General features: G+C 41.5%; 1 protein-coding gene and 1 long non-coding RNA gene across 3 annotated transcripts in view; one reads left to right on the plus strand and one right to left on the minus strand.

Moving 5' to 3' along the window:
- The window catches only part of LOC308594093 (desmocollin-1-like), a 32,684-nt gene extending 13,886 nt beyond the window's left edge, over window positions 1–18,798 (minus strand). For both annotated transcript variants that reach the window (XM_081206786.1, XM_081206787.1), the window contains exons 1-8: window positions 18,576–18,798; window positions 11,092–11,176; window positions 9,775–9,977; window positions 8,968–9,078; window positions 8,325–8,480; window positions 7,678–7,822; window positions 5,749–5,924; window positions 4,789–4,923 (exon numbers count right to left, since the gene is read on the minus strand). In XM_081206786.1, the coding sequence (XP_081062912.1) occupies window positions 4,789–4,923; window positions 5,749–5,924; window positions 7,678–7,822; window positions 8,325–8,480; window positions 8,968–9,078; window positions 9,775–9,977; window positions 11,092–11,176; window positions 18,576–18,653 (1,089 nt within the window). In that variant the 5' untranslated portion in view covers window positions 18,654–18,798. The remainder of the gene's footprint in view (window positions 1–4,788; window positions 4,924–5,748; window positions 5,925–7,677; window positions 7,823–8,324; window positions 8,481–8,967; window positions 9,079–9,774; window positions 9,978–11,091; window positions 11,177–18,575) is intronic.
- Window positions 18,799–19,121: 323 nt separating this feature from the next.
- LOC308594125 overlaps window positions 19,122–25,168 on the plus strand; it is a 79,474-nt gene continuing 73,427 nt past the window's right edge. Inside the window, exons 1-2 of the long non-coding RNA XR_014011348.1 lie at window positions 19,122–19,243; window positions 22,057–22,114. This is a non-coding gene — a long non-coding RNA (uncharacterized lncRNA). The remainder of the gene's footprint in view (window positions 19,244–22,056; window positions 22,115–25,168) is intronic.

The raw sequence follows: 25,168 nt of genomic DNA on the forward strand, positions 1-25,168 counted from the left end.
AAATTATAGCCTTAAAATATTAATGCTTAAGATATAATGCAATGATGAGATTAAACCTCTGCCAGCAACTGAAACAAAGTGTGTATCTTTATACTTCTTAGAATCATAGAATCATAGAGTTGGAAGAGACCACAAGGGCCATCGAGTCCAACCCCCTGCCAAGCAGGAAACACCATCAGAGCACTCCTGACATATGGTTGTCAAGCCTCTGCTTAAAGACCTCCAAAGAAGGAGACTCCACCACACTCCTTGGCAGCAAATTCCACTGTCGAACAGCTCTTACTGTCAGGAAGTTCTTCCTAATGTTTAGGTGGAATCTTCTTTCTTGTGGTTTGGCTCCATTGCTCCGTGTCCGCTTCTCTGGAGCAGCAGAAAACAACCTTTCTCCCTCCTCTATGTGACATCCTTTTATATATTTGAACATGGCTATCATATCACCCCTTAACCTCCTCTTCTCCAGGCTAAACATGCCCAGCTCCCTTAGCCGTTCCTCATAAGGCATCATTTCCAGGCCTTTGACCATTTTGGTTGCCCTCCTCTGGACACGTTCCAGTTTGTCAGTGTCCTTCTTGAATTGTGGTGCCCAGAACTGGACACAGTACTCCAGGTGAGGTCTGACCAGAGCAGAATACAGTGGCACTATTACTTCCCTTGATCTAGATGCTATACTCCTATTGATGCAGCCCAGAATTGCATTGGCTTTTTTAGCTGGCTCGTCACACTGTTGGCTCATGTCAAGTTTGTGGTCAACCAAGACTCCTAGGTCCTTTTCACATGTACTGCTCTCAAGCCAGGTGTCACCAATCTTGTATTTGTGCCTCTCATATTTTTTTTGCCCAAGTGCAATACTTTACATTTCTCCCTGTTAAAATTCATCTTGTTTGTTTTTGTCCAGTTCTCTAATCTGTCAAGGTCGTTTTGAAGTGTGATCCTGTCCTCTGGGGTGTTAGCCACCCCTCCCAGTTTGGTGTCATCTGCAAATTTGATCAGGATGCCCTTGAGTCCATCATCCAAGTCGTTGATAAAGATGTTGAATAAGACCGGGCCCAAGACAGAACCCTGTGGCACCCCACTAGTCACTCTTCTCCAGGATGAAGAGGAACCATTGATGAGCACCCTTTGGGTTCGGTCAGTCAGCCAGTTACAAATCCACTGAGTGGTAGCATAGTCAAGACCGCATTTTACCAGCTTCTTTACAAGAATATCATGGGGCACCTTGTCAAATGCCTTGCTGAAATCAATCCACTGCTTTGCCTTCATCTACCAGGCTTGTAATTCTGTCAAAAAACGAGATCAGGTTAGTCTGACATGACTTATTTTTCAGAAATCCATGCTGACTATTGGTGATCACAGCATTCCTTTCTAGGTGCTCACAGACTGTTTGCTTAATGATCTGCTCCAGAATCTTCCCTGGTATTGATGTCAGACTGACTGGGCGGTAATTATTTGGGTCCTCTGTTTCCCCCTTTTTGAAAATAGGGACAACATTTGCCCTCCTCCAGTCTGCCAGGACTTCGCCTGTTCTCCAGGAATTTTCAAAGATGACTGCCAGTGGTTCTGAGATCACATCTGCCAGTTCTTTTAATACTCTTGGATGCAGTTCATCTGGCCCTGGAGACTTGAATACATCTAAACTAGCCAAGTATTCTTGTACTATCTCCTTAGTTATTCTGGGCTGTGTTTCCTTTGCTGAATCATTTGCTCCAAATTCTTCAGGTCGGGCATTGTTTTCTTTATCGGAGAAGACTGAGGCAAAGAAGGCATTGAGGAGTTCAGCCCTTTCTGTGTCCCCTGTTTGCATTTCACCATCTTCTCCTCTGAGTGACCCCACTGTTTCTTTGTTCTTCCTTTTGCTACGGACATACCCATAAAAGCCTTTTTTGTTGCTTTTAACCTCTCTAGCAAGCCTGAGTTCATTCTGTGCTTTAGCTTTTCTGACTTTGTGTCTACACGTGCTGGCTATTTGTTTGAATTCCTCTTTGGTGGTTTCCCCCCTTTTCCATTTTTTGTACACATCCTTTTTTAATCTTAACTCAGTTAAAAGTTCTTTAGATAGCCACCCTGGCTTCTTTAGGCACCTTCCATGTTTCCGTCTCATTGGTATTGCCTGACATTGTGCTTTTACTATCTCCCTCTTAACAAACCCCCAGCCATCATGAACTCCCTATCCTTTTAGTATTACTGTCCATGGGATCTCACCCAGCACTTCCCTAAGTTTTATGAAGTCGGCTTTCTTAAAGTCAAGAAACTGAGTCCTACTATGCTTGGCTGCTCCTTTCCGCTGTATAGTAAACTTCAGAAGAGCATAATCACTCGCGCCTAATGATCCTTCCACTTCTACCCCACTAACCAGGTCATCAACATTGGTTAGGACCAGATCTAAAATGGCTGTTCCTCTTGTTGCATCTCCCACTTTCTGGACAATGAAGTTGTCTGCAAGGCCAGTGAGGAATCTGTTTGACCTTATGCTCTTGGCTGAGTTTGACATCCAACAAATATCCGGGTAATTGAAATCCCCCATTACTACTATCTCCCTTCCTTTTGCATGCTTGGCCATCTGTTCCAGGAAGGCATCATCTATGTCCTCCGTTTGGCTTGGGGATCTATAGTAAACTCCCACAATGAGGTCTCTGTTATTCTTCTCTCCCTTAATTTTGACCCAAATGCTCTCACTTTAGCTTTGAGGTTCTAAATCTTGGATCTCTTCACAGGTATACACATCCCTTACATATTACGCCACTCCTCCTCCCTTCTTGTCTGGTCTGTTTCTCTGAAATAGATTGTATCCCCCCATTATTACATTCCAATCGTGGGACTTATCCCACCAGGTTTCAGTGATGCCTATTATGTCATATTTAGTTTGCTGTACCAAGAGCTCAAGCTCATCTTGTTTATTTCCCATGCTTTGCGCATTAGTGTACAGACATTGAAGTCCATTAATCATTCCCCCGTGTCTCTTATTTAAGGGTTTTTTCCTCCCACCACTAGGTCTGCGTGCTGTTTGCTCCATTTGGTCTATGACATTTGGATGATCATCTTCATCAATTGATAGACTCCTACCTTCAGGAGCGCTGTCTCCCTCCCCCACATTAGTCAGTTTAAAGCCCTCCTGATGAGGTTTCTGAGATTTTTGGCAAAAACATTTCTCCCAACTGTTGTGAGGTGCAGCCCATCACTTGCCAGAAGTCCATCTTCAAGAAACTGCAATCCGTGATCTAAGAATCTAAACCGTTCCTGTTTACACCATTTGCGAAGCCAGCTGTTCACTTCCACTATTTTTCCCTCTCTCCCTGGGCCACGTCGTTCAACTGGGAGGACAGATGAGATGACAATTTGTGCATTTAGTTGCTTCAATTTCCTGCCGAGAGCCTCGTAGTCTCTTTTGGTCTTCTGGAGGCTATTGCTTGCAGTGTCATTGGTTCCCACATGAACCAAGAGGAAGGGGTATTTGTCAGTGGGTTTTATGATTCCTTGCAGTCGTTCAGTTACATCTTGGATCTTAGCCCCGGGGAGACAGCACACTTCCCGAGACATCTTGTCAGGCCCACAGATCACTGGTTCTGTTCCCCTCAGTAGGGAATCCCCTATCACCACTACACGCCTCCTCTTAGGTTTGGTCGGGGTTCTTCCATGAGCTGTCCATTCCAAGGTCACCTGCACATTCCCTGAGGACTGACTTTGCTGATCGTCTTCATATACCTGATCAACTGTAATGAGGGAGAGATCCTCAAATGGAGTCTGCTCTTCGTCTTCCATGCTAGGGGAGAGGACCTCAAAGCGATTGTGTATTTCTAAACAATCAGAGCGAACCCTGGGCCTCCTACTTCTTTGAGTCACGTTTCTCCATATATCTGGCTCCTGTATTGGTGAACTAGCCTCCTTCTCAGGGGAGTCCCCTGTCTCCTCCTTGGTGGAGACAGTGTGCTCTGTTGCTTCCAAAAAGAGCTCCAGCTCTCTAATTCTTTGGAGCGTAGCTACACGTTCCTCCAGTTGCTGGACTTTGTCTTTTAAGAGGGCAATCAACATGCAATTGCTGCAGGTAAAGCTGCCTGCAACCTTTGGCAAGATGGCAAACATTGCGCAGGAACCGCAGGCGACTGCAGCTGTTCCCTCCCCCTCCATCTTGAGAACGTGTTGTTGGGGGTGGCTACAGCGGTCCTCCATCATAAAAAGCGTGAAGACAGGACAAATAACTCCCCCCCACAAAAAACCCTAGGTCTCCCCCAACAAACGTTTGAGACTAGCTCCCCTAAATCTAAAAGATGGATCAAACTGCGGCGCTGCCCTGCTAGCTCTGATAAGCTCCTCCCACAGCTAATCACCTGCCTCAAAAGAAACCCTGCCCCCTCTGACCTTTGCACAGGGAGAACAGCTAATCAGCCACAAAGAAAAACACAAGAAAACCCTTTTTGCTCCTTCTTCAACTGCTGCCCTGCTAGCTCTGATAAGCTCCTCTCACAGCTAATCACCTGCCTGAACAGAAACCCTGCCCCCTCTGACCTTTGCACAGGGAGAACTGCTAATCAGCCACAAAGAAACACACACACACACACACACAAGAAAACCCTTTTTGCTCCTTCTTCAACTGTTGCCCTGCTTATTGATAAGGAAACAGAGTCCTGCTTCTTAACCAGGGCTGATGCAATCAGAATAGAGTTAAAAGCTGCAGGCTTGGACACATATTTATGAAACTCATGCAAATGACAAAAAGAAAATAAAAAAGAGAGAATGCAGAAGATCTTAAAATGAAGAGTAATGTTCTAAGAAGTGTGAAGGCAGCAAACATACCATGCTGTGCTCACACATGGGTGCATGATCATTTGCATCATCAACTTCAATTACAACTGTTGCAGTACTGCACAAACCAAAAGGCTGACCTCCCATATCTCTTGCTTCTACCAGTATTGTGTATGTCGTTATTTTCTGAAAAAGAACACAGCAAACAGTATATGAATATAGTACAATATAAACACAGTAATGGGAGGGGAAAGCCAATGAACACAATATCCTCTTAATACTGACTCTCTTTAGTCATATTGTAATAATTATAATTATAATTATACCCCATCCATCTAACTGGGTTTCCCCAGCCACTCTGGGCAGCTTACAACACATATAAAAACATAGTAAAACACCAAACATTAAAAACTTCCTGATACATGGCTGCCTTCAAATGTCTTCCAAAAGTTGTGTAGTACTTTATCTCACCGACATCTGATGGGAGGGTGTTCCACAGGGTGGGCACCACTGCCAAGAAGGCCCTGCATGGTTCCCTGTAACTTCACTTCTTGCAGTGAGGAAACCACCAGAACTTCACCAGAGGGAACCACCAGAGTTCCTAGCTAAACAAATGCTTTTAAGGCTTCTTATGCAGAAGTCCATCAAGTACCCTTTCTCTCATTCTCACTGCTGCCTCCTGCAAAAAAGTGATGGAAAGAGAGAGAACCTCTCCCTTTTTCCCCATTGATGAAAGACAAGATAGGTCACCTCCCTTTCTGTTGTATTTTTGCAGGACTAAGCAGCAGCTTGTAGCTCCTGCAACAACCTGCCACTAACACAAACTCTCTTTTCTGCATAGGATTTAGAGAAGGGAGGTGTCAACGGCAACAACAAAATAATGAGTTTGTCAAGCAAGCAAACTATAAATTTCCCAGAGATTCATGCGTCCTCTCCCCGCCTCCCCGTCAAATTATGCCTTACTCATAGGCATAATGCTAAATAACAACATTAGACTTTCAATAAAATTACCTCTCTGTCTAGAACTGGATATGCCACAGTAATAGAACCTGTATCTGGATGTATAGTGAACGTATAGGAACCTTGAAGCGGTACAGGATGCTGGCCCACAATTCTGTATTTCAGTTTAGTGTGCAGTGTACCAGGTTCATCTCTGTCTGTTGCAGTTATTTGTCCAACCACGGTACCTGCATACACAGATTACCATTGTAACATTTTAAAGATTATACTATAAAATACTGATCAAATTATCATTGGAGATCTAGCCTAATAATACAGCACACACGCAACCCCTGCCTAAAGTACTAGAAAAGAAAATACAATACATGGTTGTTAACTTCAGCCTTAATAAAGCTTATGGACTGCTGCTTTGCTTTGAAACCTCTCCTTACTTCATTTGGGTTAGTGCAGACCTAGGCAAACTCGGCCCTCCAGATGTTTTGGGACTCCTGTTAGCTAGGGGTGATGGGAGTTGTAGTCCCAAAACATCTGGAGGGCCGAGTTTGCCTATGCCTGGGTTAATGCAAGGGATTCCAGCCCAAGCCCTGGTGAAATGAACAGAAGATATGCAGCAGTAGATGAAGAAGCCCTGCACTTTTTATGTGATTTTTTAAAAGAAGTAATTCTGAGCTTTCAGTTAATTACATATATTTGTAATGATCTACAGATTTTGAATCACAGAGATTCCTAATGGAGGAAATTGCCTAAGAAAATAATCTAGGTTTCATATTTATCATATTCTGATAAATCTATGCAGGCCGATGTCTAAAAAGTGGTCTTACAATCACTTGCTCCCCATGTATACCTATGGAAATTTGTTAAGTTAGCAATTACATGAAATTGCACCGAATAAGCATGTGCGCAATTGCTGCTGTCAAACGATATTCTAGGCGTACAGTAGGCGCAGATCTTCTCACTGATGCTGTTCGTGTTACATTCATTTTGTTAATGACCGTCTAACATTTATCCCTGTCTTCATAAGCAGCAGTGAAATGCTGAATGATGAAAACATGTTTTGATGAGATACAACTTTTATTCTACATAGAAAATAATATCTTCACTATTTTGGAGCAAAGGTTTACCCAGTTACAAACATACACAGATAAATGAAAACACTCTTCAAACTGGACAGACCAGTTATAAATCTGACTAGCATTTCTATCAAGAGTCATTGAAATGAATATGGATGCAAATACATGGTCTAATCTGAAAGCTTTTGAAAAATGTGATGGGAAGGATTATAGCTCAGTGGTAATGCATTTTTGAAAACAGAAGGTCCTGACTCCCAGGTTCAATCACAGGCACCGCCAGTTAAATGATCAAGGAGCAGGTGATAGGAAAGATTTCTGCCTCAGTCCCTAGACATTTCTGGACTAGATGGGCTAGTCATTTGACTTGGTGTATGTTCATATATATCAATGCTCAATATAATAATAATATGGCACATTCATGCATAATTAGTGAAATTGTATGTATCTGTGTGTTTGCCCATGCATTTATTTATTAGATTACTAACCTGCCCCATTCCAAGGGGATGGTGCAGTCAATACTTTTAAAAACCAACACAGTATAGTAAAACAAATTAATATTAACCTACACTGGCTTAACATCTGCCATTATATAACATCAAAGTAAGAAGATTAAAGATCTTAACACTGGGCCACATTCAATGACAGGCAAATAGATGTCTGATTATACATCCAGGTTTTCCTTTTTTTTTTTTTTTCCTTCCTCTTTACTGCTCCCCCATTTGCTCCAGATGGTTTGCCAATCCTTCAGCAAAGATTTTGGGAGCACACAGAGGTCTGCAGGGAGGAGGGGAAAGAGAGCAAGTCATGTTGCACATGTGAAGGTTCATTCCACTGGTGGAAGGGCACCATTAGATTTCACTCATTGGATAAAAGTAATTGAAATGATATTATAAAATTTCTAGCTGCTTACCAGCTCTGCAGTTTTCTACAACATTAAAAGCCCAAGTAACTGGGTCAAACATTGGTGGGTTGTCATTATCATCCTCAATTCGGATTACATGTCTAAGTGGTACCTCTGGAGTATAGCCATCTAATGTCCTTGCATTGCAAATTATCTGTAAAAAAAGAGGGAACACTTTTAGTAGCTACCTATGTAAGGATAATTGGTTTTATTGTAATGCATTGCTATTTGCTTCTGAACAAACACAAGAACTTCCAATGTTTTACTTTTCTTATACTTTAACATTGAAAGACTGACAGGTTTACAGTTTCCATTTTACCAATAGCCATATTTCTGTAGAATTCTTAAACTCAAGTACATTTCTGTGTTTCATCAGAGAGACATCCAAACTTTTTACTTTATACATTCTTTTCCCCTGTCAAACTTCTCCATCATTAACATCTATCAGATTAAGTTCTATTCAGTATCTCAGAAAAAGCTTTGCTTAGTAAAAGCAGAACAAGGTTGCAGATCCTACCATTCCAATTCAAATACTCAAAATGAACAAAGTGTCAATGAACACTACTGATCCATTGTTTAAAACACATCATTTTATACTTACAACACATTTGGCTTCATATTATAATTGTTACAACTGACAAAGTTTGCATTCTTACCTCAAATTCTGGATACTCTTCCCGATCTATTGGGACAGTAACAAAGAGATTTCCTGTTTCCCTCTCAATATAAAAATAATTTAGTGGTGGTTGGTCGACTCCACGACCACTTATAGAGTATGTGATGTTGTATTTTTGGGCTGTGTCAGAAGACAGCTGTATAAAGAGAATGATGTATGAAACAGAAAAACGTAAGTCATCATACTATAGCTAGTATCTCAGAATTAAAGTATCAATTTGTCTCTTAATTTTCTGGTACCAAAGTTAGTTCAGACTCCTGAAGAACATGACAAATATTTGTTCATTTAAAATCCTTCACCATTTATACAGGAGTGTAATTTAGTACACACTGTTTAGGCAATGAGATCATAATCACACTGAGGCAGTAAGCCCTGTTTTAATAGAACTGATTTTCAAGTGTGCTTAGGATCACTCTATCTGGTACAAATTACTCTCCAGCAACTACTTAGTAATTAACAGTATTGATATCATTGATGTTTCCTTTTTCATGTTCAAGGCTTCTCAAAAAGTCATTAGAATTATCCTAAGATCATAACTTACATAGGTTTCTTCTACTCATCTTATTCATAAAACACATTTGCTAGAGCATAGAGTGTAATCAGGCTGGTTTATTAAACGTTACCTGCTGAATTTGCATTGGGAAAGGTCCTAGTGAGTTTTCCATTATCAGGGTTGGAAGAGGACTCCATCTTCGTTTAGTTCGTCTAAGAACAGTCTCTCCTGTTTTATGAGCCTGTGTTCAGGAAATAGAAACAAACATTAGTAATATATTCTAGTAATTCCTTACTTTTTCCATTCTCCTATACTGTGTTGTTCCTATTAACGTTCTCCAGCATTTCACCATTGTATCCATCTTTTTTCTCCATGAATTGCTATAACATTCTGGTATGGTGATTTTTTAGTACTTCAACCCTGCATAACTGTTTTCAGTTTTTCATGCCTCTATTTTCACCTTTTTTGTGTGTGTTTTTGGAATTCTAATGTCCTTGATGAAGATAATTCCTTTTTTGCTACATCAGTTTTAACTGGGCAATAAAGAGACAGATTCAGCCCTCCTCTTTACCTGAAGCGAGAGCTTAAGTTATATGCTAAATCAAATGTTCTGTTGACAGTCAATTAAGGCCAAAAATGGACATTACAGGAACTGCAAAGCTGCTGTCAAAAGAAGCAGAATGATGTATCCTCCTTCTCTCTCATCCATACTGGAATGTATATATGACATAATCATAATGTTCTCACTCCTTTTCAATGGCTGAAGTTTGCTTGCAGGGGCAAGGAAACTTTCAGTGCAGTTCTGTCATGTCAAGCATTACTTCTCCCCGCCCTAAAACCCCACCTCTTTTTCAGTACCTATAACATCTATATTTGCCTAACGAGGAAGATAACTGAAATGTACTTTGATCTAAAAAAAAAATTGCATGTCACTTACCTTTTTTGGATGTGATAGCAAATTGACATGTATTTTCTTTTGCAGATGACCTTGCAAGTCATTAAGCGATACGGTAAAAGCTTTCTTCTCAGAAGACAAAGAAACAGCATTTGTTGTATATACAGAACCATCTTCTAGTACTATGAAATCAGGATCACTTGAACTGATCAGGTCAGATGTCCTAAGATACTGTCTCAGATTTACTGTAAAACAAAACAAAAACAGTAAAAACTGTAAACCAAGAAACAAAGCAGCAAAGAACAACTCCCAATTTCATGTCCTAAATTTATATTTGCATGCTTACAATTTTAAAATTTGTACATAGTTGCAGTGTCAGGGTAAAGTTTCTAGAGCATGATCGTGACACTCTAGTATGAATCTAATAAGTCGATCTTATCCACCCAGAGCCTTCACAACTGGGGGAAAAGGCTATGACTCAAACTAAGAACAATTAAATGAACAAATAGCGAATAAGCGAATGGATAAATAAACTGGTTACAGATGAGAATGAGCTGCAAAATCCAAAAACTTATTTAGTAGTTTTGTTGGTTATAGATTCAAAAGCAAGCTTTATTTACAATCAATAATGAAATACATATCCCATGCTGCCTAAGGCGTGGCAGAGTGCAGCACAACTAGAGGCAGTTCATCTGCTTCAACTGTAAGGGCAGAGGAGCCCTCTTGCACTCCTCTATCATTTTCTGGGGATGGGTTTAGGGCAGGGGTGTTTAGTATGCTTAGGGGGCATGTCAAGAGAGCAGAAATGCATGTGATCCTTCAGGTTCAATACTTCTACTTGTCTACCCCTTACACCACCACCCTTTCTGGCTCCACTGATGTCTGAGCCCTGACACTGACTCAATGAAGTTTTCACAGTGGTGTGGGTGGGGGAATCTAGCATCTGATCTCCTTCTCCAAGGTCAGAGCGCTCTCTCTGCCTTCAGAAAGTGAGATCCAATGTTTCCTATGACCCCATGGGCACCCTCCTAAGGACCATAAGATTTCAGCATAGCAGCACAATCCAATGCATATTTATTTGAAAGGAACCCCATTCAGTTGGGGTTTGCTGCCCATTAAGTGTGTCCAGGATTGAAGGAACCCCATTCAGTTGGGGCTTGCTGCCCATTAAGTGTGTCCAGGATTAAAGTTGTAAGCTTATGCTATACTGTAACTAAGCATAAGCCCCACTGAACACAGATAGGCTTCCAAAATAATGTGCATTGGAGTGCGCTATAAATATGAGATGGATTGCAGGGAGAAGAAAACAGAACATCATTGTGAAAGCAACAGAAAGAGGCTCTAGTAATTGTTACTCACATCTGCCAATTAATGTTCCTGCTTCTAGTTTGGAAGGCACGTTAAAAGTCACTTTCTTGCTAGCTTCACAAAATAAACTTAGTACCTGAGGAGTAAAAGAATCACATTATTATTTTTTGTTATTTTTGTATATACAGAACTATAAACAATAGGCCAAAATATAGCATAGTGATCTAACCTTATCCATGAATTAGATTGTAATATTCCTTAATATGACTGAAATTTACACATATACATTTCCAGGTTCCCCCATTAAGAATGGTTGACAAGCCTTCATACTATTAGATGTCAATATGAGGAAGGATTTGAGATTATTTTGATGCAACAACATCTAGGCCATATTGCACAAGATGCATTTCAGTAAGCCATATATAAGGCTATGTTCTGTTGATAAAGCATCTTCTGGTCAGCAAACCAGAGGAAATTGGCAGCAAACCAGAAAATTGACACATTAATTAATGTATTCACCCAGAAAATGAAGTTAGGCTCATGTGGTGCCAATCAGATGGCTGGATTTAGAGACAGTTTTGACAAGCAGATAAAAAGATATTTGACAGAGGGAAGTGCTGCAAAGCACCAACACTATTAGGCTCTCTCTCTTCAGAAGGAACTGCTGGAATGTTAATGACATGCAATTCTTGAGAAGTATTTATGATGGGAATACTGATTTTGAATTCAAAGTCTGTTGTTCCAACTGTCTCACAGCTCTTGGCACTGTACCATTGATTTAGCTTGGGGGAGGGAGAATCACTAAATGGGAATCTTAGTTGCAAGGTGAGTTGCCATCTTGGCAGCTTGGGCAACCAAATTTAATTCCAGCATGCCCAGGAACCCAGCAAAAACAACATGACATTTCTCTAGGCAGTCTTCAAATGGGGGAAAAGACAAAAAAATAACAGATGTTAGCTATAGCTGAATGAGCCTGTGGCTGGAATTAACCATGGGAATTAGTTCAGAGATATGTGGGAATCGATGAGATTTCAAAACGTTCCACAAATTGTTGCATATAGTCTGTACCAAGGCTATAATGAGTTGAGGTGTAATATGCTCCAATGCTCAATTTAATTCCCCAATAAGCAGGATATAGTTTCTTCAGTGCAAACAGCTTTGCAGAACTGTACATTATGGAGCCCCAAATCTAGTCTGGAGTAGATCAACACCCTGTAGATTTGCAGTATATAAGTGTAGTCTGTTCCTGAAGTGGTTGAAGAATGCAAAACAGGACATTCAGTGCCTTCATGTATAACACCTTTAGGAAGTTAATGTGCAGTAAGAATGTGAGCTTCTTGTTCAACCCTAGATACATACACTCTGAAACTACTAGGAATGAAACTACTAGGAATTTCAATGTAACTTCAGGATGTAAGCTACACCTTCAGCAAAAGCACAAACAAATTATTTTTGTTTGATAAAGGTATAGTCACAAAGTACAGCTGATTGGTATACACCAATATAGAGAGAGAGTGAGAGCGGAAAGCTTGTTGTTGTTATCTTTCATTAAGCCATGTAACAAAGGACCTAAAGAACATCTGGAAATTACCTGCATAAAGGCAACTGCATGCTATATGATATATCACACTGCAAAAAATCTTTACAGTGAAGACAAACACACAGAACACTACCTTGAGGGTCACTTTTCTCCCACTTGAAAGTCAAAACTAACGTGAACCTGGAATGCACATTTCCTCAAAAGGATCTGTATGAAGATGAGGAGATTGCTTCTTAATCCAAAATTATAAGACTTTCTGATGATTTCATAAGCCTTTCCTTCTTCTTTTTAAGTGAACTATCAGTTGATCTGATTTCCAGCTTAATCAGGTGATAAGTGTCTGCAGAAACTATATTGCGTATTTGCCAGTATGTTGTTGGGTTCATGAATGCTGATCATGCATTTCAGAAGCTTGCAAACACGGCATGTCAAAGCAACAGGTGGATATACTAGGCTCTTTGGATTTAAACCACGCTTCAAAGGAGGTACTTTGGTGATAGTCTATATATAACAAACCTAGATACACATGATCTGGTTATAGATGGTCAGCAGCAGATCAAACCCATCTTGAGGCAGTTGTCATCCAGCCCTACCGCCATGTTATCAGATGAGTGTGGTGCCACTTACAGTAAGAAGGGCTCATTGGCTCATATATATATGTAAATACAAATTGAAGAAGCTTCTGCCCTATGTTCAACAGGCAAGAATTCAGCTTGGTAGTTAAGAAAACACACCTTCTAAGATCCTTTCCATTATACCGATGGGGAACCTATGAATACAGCGCCCAGAAGTTTTCAGAAATTTATTCCCAATAGCTTTGAGGCTAATGGCACTGGCAATTCCTAATATTGGAACCCTCACCATATGCCCCCTTTCACTGGAATCAGCTGATCCCCTAAATCAAGGAGTCTCCAAAAAAAAACACACACAAATAATTTTTTTCAATTATTCCTCTCCTCTTATTATTATTTTGACATCAGTAGACATTGCTTTACTGGAGCAACTAATGAAAGGTTTGGCATTACTAGACGCATCTCTGAGCATATCATTCTTTTCAAGTGGAGATTTCATTTGATAAGGAACAGATTCCACTGCAACCTCTTCAGTGCCTGAGGATTGTGCCATTGCTACATGGCTAGGAGAAGCTTTGGAGGGAGCCAGCACATGGGGCTCGAGGAAATAAATCTTCACCTGTTGGGACATTTTTCAGTCTACCGTTTAACACAGAAGCATTACTCTCATGGTTCCTCTCCATAGTGACTTTGCCCTCTGTAGGAAAGCTGTTAAGCATCATGTTTGGTCCATAAGACCAAACTGAGAAACACTGTGATTGTAATTTGTTTTAAAACTATTTTTAATGTTGTGTTTTAAATTGTTGTGACCTTCCCTGGGACCATATAATAGAGACATAAAAAGATAATAAATTAATAATAATAAAATGGCAGATATAACAGAATCTGATAACAGAGGCATAAAAGGAGACTACTTGATAAATTGAACACCTACAGAGTCACAATCACAGAGTATCAAATGTATCTGCTGCTGCAGTAGATTTATCTATATGTACAATTATTATTATTATCATTATTATTATTTAGATTTTTACCCCATCCTTCCATGGTGCTCAGGGCAAATTATAAATAATGGTAATTCACATGGAACTACAGTGGTACCTCGGTTTAAATACACTTCGGGTTACTTATGCTTCAGGTTACAGACTCCGCTAACCCAGAAATAGTACCTCGTGTTAAGAACTTTGCTTCAGGATGAGAACAGAAATTGTGCTCCGGCGGTGAGGCGGCAGGGGGAGGCCCCATTAGCTAAAGTGCTGCTTCAGGTTAAGAACAGTTTCAGGTTAAGAATGAACCTCTGGAACGAATTATGTACTTAACCCGAGGTACCACTGTACTAGTATTTGGGCGTGGGAAGGAGGGATGCAACAGAATACAGATTAGGAGCACTCCTTTATCAAGCAGCAAGAAAGTGAAAGTGAGGTAATTAAAAGGTATTATTGGGTTTCTAACAAAAGTGCCCAGGAAAATAGTATGTAGATTTAAGACCAATTACCAATTTAAATGTAAAATGGATTAAAGTTTTTAAGAACAAAAGAGTTGACATTTTTCCCGCATTCCAGTTTTCCATTACTGTCTTATACTTTTACAAAAGTCTAATGACGTCACATTGCTTCATTATTTCTACTCCAGAATAAGTGGGTTTATGACTGTTGCAAAAGATTGTTAAAGGCACTACAAATGGTCTTGGAATTACAGGAGTGTTAATAAATTCAGTATGAGTAAGTCGAAGAGAATACGTCATACCAAACAATAACCAGTTAAAATTCGTCTTACTGAAAGCAATTCATGTCAATTTGAGAATCAAGTGTTTCATATATGCAGCACAGTTCCATTCTTCCTAGCTATGTTTAAATAACATTAAGAATAAGAGAGAAAATAGCCGTGTGCTTCTATGCATGGCCTTTTAGAAGGAAGTCCTACTGAATTCCATGGGATTTACTCAGAGGTGTGTATAGTAGGATTGCAGTCTAAAAATCACTTTGCAGATTTTATTTGTATATTACAATTCAGGTAACACATTCAGCACACTTTCAAACTGGTTTAAACACATACAAACATTCTAAACATTCACAGAATTACCAGTGCCAGGGATGGGATTTACAGAGCTCTGTTTTGTAAATCAAATACTTTAACTCATTGTTTTATTTGTGAAGTTCCTATTTTCATCCAAAAAAAGATAGCAAACTTTTTCTGAAGTGTTTGCATTTTAGAACAATGGAATTCTGTTCAATAGGCTTTATTTATTTTAAAGTATTGTGTCACAATGAAAGCATTATAAAAATGGGACTTGGGTGGTATGTATAAATCTTATGATTTCAATGGGATTCAAACATATTAAACATCCTGTTCCTAAACACCTTGTTTGAAAACAAGGTACAATTATATCAGCAGGCCTTATAAGTAATACTGTATCTATAATTGTGAAGTACTTAGATGGAAGAGTGCAGGTTTCTCTATACTGCAATATTAATTGAAACAAGTGGGTTTCATGGAAGTCAATTTGATACACTGTCAACTAATTCACATAGGAGTGAGTGTAAGCAGTTACTATACACTAGATATTCCAAAAATAAATAATGAAATTAATGCTGTAAAGGCTAGAGTGCAGATTGAATACCATCGGTAGCAGAGGACACTTTAAAAAGAAAAGCAGGAAAAGTCCATTGAAGGGGAAGTAAAACCAATCAATTAGGAAATTAAATTACTGCTATTTCTGGCCACAAATGGCAAGCTAGAAGAGCCACCAATTAATAGTTATATTATTATTAATGTATTGAAGCCAAGGGGCAAGTGAACTATTTGCGTCTTGAAACGAAAATCTGGTAAACGTGCAGGCTCTCAAAATGAATCTGAGCAGCACTCTGGTTGTGCTTTTGTATGGATTACAGAATTAGGTTGACGGCTTTGAAATAAATTAGAATGTTGATTTAATTAGTTTTTAAAGATATCAAAAATAATCCAGAGTGGGACTTAGTCTGAAGCAAATGTGCACATGACTACAGTCATTACTCCAATTTTTTTGAGGTTAAGGAATGATACAAACAATTGTGAGAGTAAATTCCGAACAGTAACTCAATACAGTAAGGTACTGGGAGCCACAGAAAGGCTATGGGGTCTATAAAGATCTCAGTAACAAAGGAAGCCCAGTGTTTTCCATAAGTCTAGCATGATACTGGACACAGGAAGATTATTTTAAAGTAAGGTACATTTCTTAAACTAAAACTGATATAGAGACTCTGGGCTGTGTAAATGAGCCTATTCATATTAACTGGACTATTGCTTACAAAGGATTAGAAGCTCAAATTTCAACCAACATGTCTATGTCTGCACAATCACTAGTTTTTATAGATTTTAAAAAGGATGTTCACACTGTTAATCATGTTCCCCATTTGTGGGTTGCATCCAGACAAGCATACAGGCAAAGCAGGCCTATTGAAACCAAGGGGACAAGTTAGCCGTGGCTTTTATTTCAATGGGTCTACTCCCAGCATGAGTAAATCTGGACCCAACCCATTGTCTGTATTTGACAAAGGGTTGGTAATTTATATAAGCTTCTTTTTTTCTACTAGGCAGCCAGCACTTTGGACAGCTTTAAAGGGGAATTGGACAAATTCAAGAAGGCTATACCCATCAATGTCTTCTAGTCATGATTTCCGTGTGCTCCTCCAGCATTGGATGATATGTGACACCACCGTCTGGGGAGCAGGGTACTGTCTCATGTCCTGCTTGTGGGTTTCCCATAGGTGCATCTGGTTGGCCACTGTGAGAACCAGAAGGGGACATTGGCCTGATCCAACAGAGCTCTTATGTTCTTGGATGCAACCTTAGAATTATTATTTGAAACATGCAAATCAAATTCACTGCAATAAGAGTGTACCGCAGCTGTTATTTCCTACAAGACTGACAAGGGGGGGGGGGAAATATTTCCAATCTCCTATTTGCTTACAGCTTTTCTGGTAAACATAAACCCATTGGCTACAGAAGCCAAACTCAGAGAACAACAATAGTTTACTGATAGCAAATGGCTAGAAAATTGTTATTTTTTATTAAATCTGTATACCGTCCTATACCTGCAGGTCTCAGGGCAGTTACAACATAAAATCACAATATGAAAACACAAAATACAGTGGTACCTTGGGTTAAGTACTTAATTCGTTCCGGAGGTCCGTACTTAACCTGAAACTGTTCTTAACCTGAAGCACCACTTTAGCTAATGGGGCCTCCTGCTGCTGCTGCACTGCCAGAGCACGATTTCTGTTCTCATCCTGAAGCAAAGTTCTTAACCTGAAGCAATATTTCTGGGTTAGCGGAGTCTGTAACCTGGAGGGTATGTAACCTGAAGCGTATATAACCCGAGGTACCACTGTACATAATAAAAAAGAAAAGCAACCTAAAAGTCGCCTCCTCCCAGTCTCAAATAATCCGTTTCAAATACAGCAGAGAAATTAGGAAGAAGAGGTACTGAATTTCCTGTGCCTCTAGAGAGTTTTGCCCCCACTTCGGGACCTCTTCGAGGCAAATATATTCCCAAATCTAATACTGATATGTAAGCACGCAGATTAAACAGGTATAATAAGCATGCCGTCAATTCTAAACCAGCACATTTCCTTTTCAAAGTGGGAACCATCCCGGGGAAGACTAAGGCAGATCAAAGGCGCGAGTTAATAAGGGCAGGGCGAAACCCGCAGAGCACACAAACGCCACTTAGCCAAGGCGCGTCGCCGATTTTAAGAAGTCTGTCCCACGGTATATTCCATCGGATCCTAACTCTCCCCACCCCCCCAAAAAAAAAACCCCACAGCAAATTCCAGGACGAAACTGCCACCCTGAACGCCCCTGAAGTCACCGTGTGGAAAAAAAAGCTACTTGAAAAAAAACTGAGCTCACTTCCGAGTAAACGCGTCTCTCCTTTTTTAAAGGAGTCCATACATTTTCTCTCCTCGACACAGCACAATGAAGTCTCCCCATTCCCACTTTTAAAAACTTGAGAGTTTCGCAACTCCTACGAGAACTCCCCACCCATTTTCTCTCTCTCTGCGAATATGCAAGTCGGAATCTGGGCAGGGGAAGCTTCTCCCAGCTTCGAGCCGGTTTCGAAAGCCTGAGAACGAAAAATTACTTTTCGGTGTGCGCAAATAGCATAAAGAGTCCGGCTTTTTGTTTCTTCCGAAGAGGCGTCCCTGGAAAATCCAGGTGGGCGCTGCCCCCCCCCCCGCTCCCCGCCACAGCATCGCCTCCCGCCCAAGAGCCCGGCGGCACGTCCGCCAGGCCGAACCCAACGAACTTCGCCCCGCAAGTTCCCACTTCGGCGCCGTTACCTGTCGCCGCCGCCCAGACTTCCCGCGCCTCTCTCCCTTCAGCCCACCCTCTGCCTCCCTTCTCCCGCTCCACAAGGCGCGACTCCTACTACTACTACTCACCAGGAGGCCGACGAAGACCCGGAGGCCGGCGTCCGTCCACCAGCCCCCCCTGCGCCGCGCTCTCGCTAGCGGGGCCATGCTGCAGCCGGATTGGGGTGGCGCGCGCGAGCGAGTGAAGGTGGGCTCGGCGGGAAAAAGAGACCAGCGGAAACGGCGGCGCGCGCGCGCTGGACGAGAGACCAGGTGAGTCTGAGGCGACCCGCCTGTCTCCACAGCAGGAGCTGCAAGGGTGGTGGCGGCAGCGATAGTGGATCAGCAGAGAGGCGGAGACGGTTGTTTTCTCCTACTCGGGTGATTTCTTTTTGATTTTTTTTGTCCTTCTTCTGTTAACTCAAGTCTCCTCCCGTCCGCTGGAGGATTTGCCTCCGAGCGAGGGTGTGGGGCGAGGCGAAGGGAGGTGAGTTTACCTCAGCTGCTCTTCTGAGCGAGCACCTTTAATTAAGTTTCCTTTTCTCTCTCTCTCCCTCCTCCCTCTTTCCCCTCGCCCCGCCCCGCTTTCTTTCTTTCTACTCGGCCAGGGAGTGGAGCGGGAGACACCCTGGTTGGCCCCGACCCCGCCCCGCTGCTGGGCAGATAGGAGATGCGCGGAGGATTAACACGCTCCTTTCCCAGCTGCTTCGCCGCTGACTGTGTCCGGAGAGCGAGACTCGCGCGCAGGCAGGGCAAAGGTGCGAGGCGGGCCGCGACGTCACGGCCTCTGTCTTCAGGTTGCCCTGGACGTCCAGGGCCGCCTCTCCAGGCAAGCCCGGGCTGCTTCCATGGGCGTCTGGGAAACCAGCAGAGCCTCCCACCAGGGGAGACCCTGCAGACGCCGGCGCCCTCGCCCACACTCAGATCAGGAGTTCACATAGCCGTCTTTAAAAGCAAACAAACACCTCGTTCTGAACAGGGAAAAAGTCCCTACGAAGTCTAGTTTCGCTTTTCTAGACCCGCTTTCAATGGGTCCATTCCTCTCTCTCTCTCTCTCTCTCTCTCTCTCTCTGCTTTCGCAGGCCAAAGCGACGTCCTGCAGCCGCGCCCTCTTTTCTCTCAGGGTGCACAGGTTGCTGAGCAGAGAGCATGCACGTCTGCGCCTGGCTCATTTTCTGTTCTTAATAACAGAATTATTTGTAAAAAATTATTTGCGGACTGAGTAGTACTAAACAGGATTACTCTCATAACAGACGAGCATAGGCGCCTTTAAAACATTTTATCCAGTACAGACGGGATCTTTTTTATTGAGGAGAAAGAAACACAATAAAGAAAAATGGGGGTACCCACAGAGAAGCACCTTTCGGGGTGGCAGAACACCACCTGATTTATTAGGAAATGTTTTAGCATTTGGGAACTGTTGCACAAGCATGCATTCTGAATGGTATGGAGAAGTGTATGTTATACTGTAATCTGGAAACATTTTTAAGGGATTCTGCCTATATTCTATACCACAGCTCACTTTTTTAGATTACTAATTAACCGACCACCACTGTTCACTTCTGTTAATACAAGTATACTTATTGTTTTTTTCTTGATTGCATGGAAAGGCAAACCAGTTGCTGCAGAAGAAAGTAGCTATTACTGAGCAATCATAAATTGTCAGATTCCTGGGTTGTGAAATACCAGCTACTATGACAGGGGGGAAAACTTTTCAGGGCGATCCTCTGACACTGCAGTCTTTAGCATACAATAGGTGTCATATTTTGCACAACAGGACAGTTCAAATTGTATTTCACAATGAGACTATCCAGTGTTGGTGTGAATGTGTGTGTGAAAGAGAGAGAGAGAGAGAGAGAGAGAGAGAGAGAGAGAGAATAAAGGAGCAATGTGATTATGTGTATGAGAAAGAATAAATGGATAGATAAAATAATGAATAGAAGAGAGGAAGGAACTAAGCAGAGGCTGGAGGACCCAAAGGGAGGCAGGTGTTTGTGTGTGTGTAACAGAGAGAGAGAGAGCGTGCACACAGTGAATTAATGAGAAAAAGATGAAGGGTGAGTGGAAGAGAACCCCAAAGGGAGGTAGGAAGGCTGGCCAGTAGGGTTTGGGAAAGCCTATGTATGAGAGCTCCTGCCAACCTAGCAGTTCGAAAGCACGTCAAAGTGCAAGTAGATAAATAGGTACCGCTCCTGCGGGAAGGTAAACAGTGTTTACCTTTACCTATGTGTGAGAGAGGGAGGAGATAGATGGATGGAGAGAAAGGGGGTGCATATTCTCTGATCTATATAGCCCCTGACCTCTTTCCTCTGAAGGAATGTAATTTTCAACTACAATAAGGTTGCCCACCACCCAGAATTTTGAATTGACAATAATGCTAATACAATGAGAGGTGCCATATTCCCCCAGTTGGGGCAGGTCCATATTTAAAATAGATGTTGCCTATTCCATATCATCACAGCCCTGTTGGAACAGGATGGCCAATAATGCAAACCTGTAGGGCCATCTAAGGAGAGCTATTTCACCCAAATAAGATTATCCAGATCTGAGTTAAATTGGAGTTACGGTACCATAAGAGGTTCATGTTAACACATACAGTGGGAATTAACCATAGCAATGAGACAAATACTATTGATTATCAAAGGATTATAGGGATTATAGAGGAAGGTATTTGACCCCTCTTATAGTTCTGTTGGGAACTCTCTGTGTGTATGTGTGTATTTGCACTTGCCCACCATTATGCAGTAGTTTGCATAGCTGGTAAGAGATGGCGATGCAAACTACAGTGTGTGTGACAAGAAGCAGTGGATGGCCAGCCATGGGGAGCTGCAGAGGGGCAGCAAGAATATGCAGCTGCTGACTCCTCCACTTTCCAGGGTCAGCGGCCCTGCCCCTAGGATCCAGATCCTCAAGCAGGCTGGTACCACTACTGACTGCCCTCATCCTCTGCAGCTGGCCACCAGTTAGCACATTAGTAGTATGAGGAGTGGCATGGGAAGGAAAAAGATGCCCATAAGCATTGGCCAGCCTCATGATCCATAGTGGCACGAGGTGGAAAAGGACAAAGTGGCAGCCAGCCAGACTCAGGATCCATAGTGTCAGGAACAGCACGAGGTGCTAAGGAGAAGGTCTCAGCTCCCCTGCACTGATCCTTCCAATTGATGCCTGGTGTTGAAATGTTCAGTGTGGGGTGGGCTTGCAAAATGCAAGCTTTCTCACTTTCCACTTGGGCAGCAGCAGGGGGAAGGAACACAGTTGCTGTGGGAAGCAGGAGAAGGAAGCAGGGGGTGATTCAGAACCTGGGAGGGGGTTGATGAGTTTAGCGACCAAGGGCACAGCCATGTGTGTGCATGTGCATAGAGTATTATGTTTGTAGCATTTTAATGGCATTTCATATATTGCTGATAAAACTGCCATAGGCTTCAACTTCCATATATTGAGGCATGAAAATGAAAAGTATGAAGTAAAATGTTAATGAATAAATTAACATGCTTTGGAAGACATGGCGGGAGGTGATGCAGGTGTGTTTGTGTGTGTTTTTAACTAAATCATCTTTTTTATTCAATACTAGACTCAGACTAGACCAAGAGAAGCAGGTTTTCAAGTTATATTGGATGCATGTGAAATAGGTAAGGCATGATACTTCCAATATTGTAATTCTACATTACTTCTTACTTTTTATTTTAAAAATATCTATGATTGTTAATTTATCTGAATATATATTGCTCACTGAAGATACAAGGACTAAAGTTTTCAGTCTCCATGTACGTGCAGATGTTTATATGTTTTTAGTGTTACTATTGATTCTGCGGTCTGTTTGCTGTTTGATATATATATAGAGATATATATAAAACACTATTTATAATTTCTTCAGAGTTCAGTACATATTTCGTTTGTGTTCTTTTACTGCCATTTAAACAATAATTTAGAATGCTTACCATACTCAAAACTGGTACTTATATGACTGTTTTTTTATTTCTGAATTGAACGTTCTCTTTTGTGGGGATATTTTTGAAAGATTCCCTTTTATTTAGAAGGTAGACCCATATCCAAAATGAAAACCGAATAACCAATGTACAAATAAATAAAGTCCTGCCTAAGAGATTTGCACCACTTCTTATTTCTCTTTTTATTTATGGTTATCCCATCCATGTAGATGACACACAACTTGTATTTTGTTTTGAGAATAATAACCCATAATAACCTATGTGCTATTCAGTTATTATTCACACTTTAGACTCTATGACCAAATAGACCATGGAAGTGGCACAGTGATTTTATAGCACATTCCTTTTTGTCCTGTCCTGATGAACCATATAGGATTCACATTCCATATAGGAATAGTTGCACTAGAAAGGAGTTGCACTAATGTATCTGCAGAACAATCTATGATCTGTTGTGCTATTATTTTCAATCCTATTATTAAGTACCAGTCAACCACCTCTTATTAATGCAAATGTGGTATGGGTGGGAAGCTTCGGAGTATGCATAGTGTTGCCTGAGCACTATTATATTGGGCATGGATGCAATGTCATAACTGTGGGGTAGCCAGCAAAGGGCAGAGGCAGTTATTGCAAGGGAAGACCTGCACTTGCGTCCTGCTTGCCTGCTTCCTATAGGCATCTGGTTGGCCACCATAGGAACAGGATGCTGGACTAGATAGGCCTTTAGCCTAACCCAACAACATTCTTCTTATGATCTTATGAGGAGCTTCAGCCACTGCAGCAATAATTGTTCCTTATTTTAAACAATTATTTGCTGGTTCAGGGTTGTGGTTTTGTGAGCCCAAGGGTTTTTCCCTCAGAGAGAAGCCACCCATTCCACATGGCAAACTGCTTTTGAAATTGGGGTTTTCAAAGCTAATTTATGATATCACATAGGAGTCACTGCTAAGAACATAGAAGAATTACTACCTGAATAAAATTTGTGTAAATGTTGTATCCAATTCTGCCTGCGTACGTGGTGCTGTTGTCATTGAGATATATAACAAAGTGTCTTTAACAATATTTTATTGCAATGTTTTTCCAGTAGCTTGTAAGTCTTTCGATTGTATACATTTTTTTCAAAGTATTGTTGCAATTTCTCTGTAACCACAGTCAGTGCTTAAAAAGTAAATCCCTTTCATAATTGTTCTCCTAAAACAATACAGTGGTACCTCGGGTTAAGAACTTAATTCGTTCCGGAGGTCCGTTCTTAACCTGAAACTGTTCTTAACCTGAAGTACCACTTTAGCTAATGGGGCCTCCTGCTGCCGCTGCCGCACGATTACTGTTCTCATCCTGAAGCAAAGTTCTTAACCTGAAGTACTATTTCTGGGTTAGCGGAGTCTGTAACCTGAAGCGTCTGTAACATGAAGCATATGTAACCACTGTAAATTGAGAACATAAATTATAGGCATCTCAGAAATCACTGGAAATTATCTGTCTTATATTCTCACATTTACAATGATGGAAGAGACTAACAGTGAAATCCTGTATGTTTCAACTCGGACATTGAGTCAACAGAGCTTATTGACAGGAAAGAGGATACTGTATTGACTTGCAGCCTAAAAGTCTGTACAATGCAACCTGTAAGACATGACCAATCATAAATGGCAAATATCACATAGCAGTTTCTGCAGCCATGATGCCTGGGGGAGAGAGGGTGTTACAGGAAAAGAGTCACAAAAGCTTATGTGCTGTAGCGGCTGACTTCTTGGGTTTGAATGTGGAAAACTCCATAATAAATCCTTACTTGGCTAGGAAGTGCACTTGATGGCCTTTGGTAAACCATTACCTTCCAAATTTATCTCTCTTTAAGGGTTCTTATTTGGTTATAAACACTTTGGATGATGAGTAATATACAAGCATGAGAAGAAAGAGGTGACTACATACTATAATGACTGTCCAACACTGTGGTGGTTTTGCACTATGGTTGCTGTGTTAATTGTTTGGGTGACAACATGGACATTTAGATAGCTGCTCACCTGGAAAGCTTAGGTGTATGTGTAAAACAGTGCTGAATAAGCTCTGACGTGTTTTGTGTAATCTCATTTATATGCTTTACCTTTCCCTTCTCTGACCAGTCTTGTATTCTAAACAAAACTTGGCATTAATAAAAGGCAGTCATGGGCCTAGTTGTCACAGAGAGCAGGTGGGCTGGTGAACCTATATATGAAGGCTGCATCTCTTCAGATTGACGGTAGGGGCCCACACGACTGAATGTTCTTTCCTACACAAAAAATCCCCAAATAGCTGTACCATCATAAGAAAAACAGTAGCAGGACTGTCAGCTTGGCTCCACCACAATCTGCCCCTCTCCCCTCCCCTCTCCCTCTCTGCAAGGGGCAGCTAGAACCTTTACTCCAGGCATCCCCAAACTCGGCCCTCCAGATGTTTTGGGACTACAATTCCCATCATCCCTGGCCACTGGTCCTGTTAGCTAGGGATGATGGGAGTTGTAGTTCCAAAACATCTGGAGGGCCAAGTTTGGGGGTGCCTGCTTCACTCCTTTGTTTTCTACATACCAGACCCTTTTGTGAATAGAAAAGGATTAATTCACATAACACATCTGCCCCAAATGTGTCCTTATCCACACAGTTTTAGAGAACTAGGCCTCATTTTAAAACATGAAAACTTTAATATATAAAACAATATATTCTTGTTGCAGAAGATCAGCGAAGCTAAGTGTGCACAGGCACCCTT

Source organism: Podarcis bocagei (genome assembly GCF_964188305.1).
Source record: "Podarcis bocagei genome assembly, chromosome: 8".
Lineage (NCBI taxonomy): Eukaryota > Metazoa > Chordata > Lepidosauria > Squamata > Lacertidae > Podarcis > Podarcis bocagei.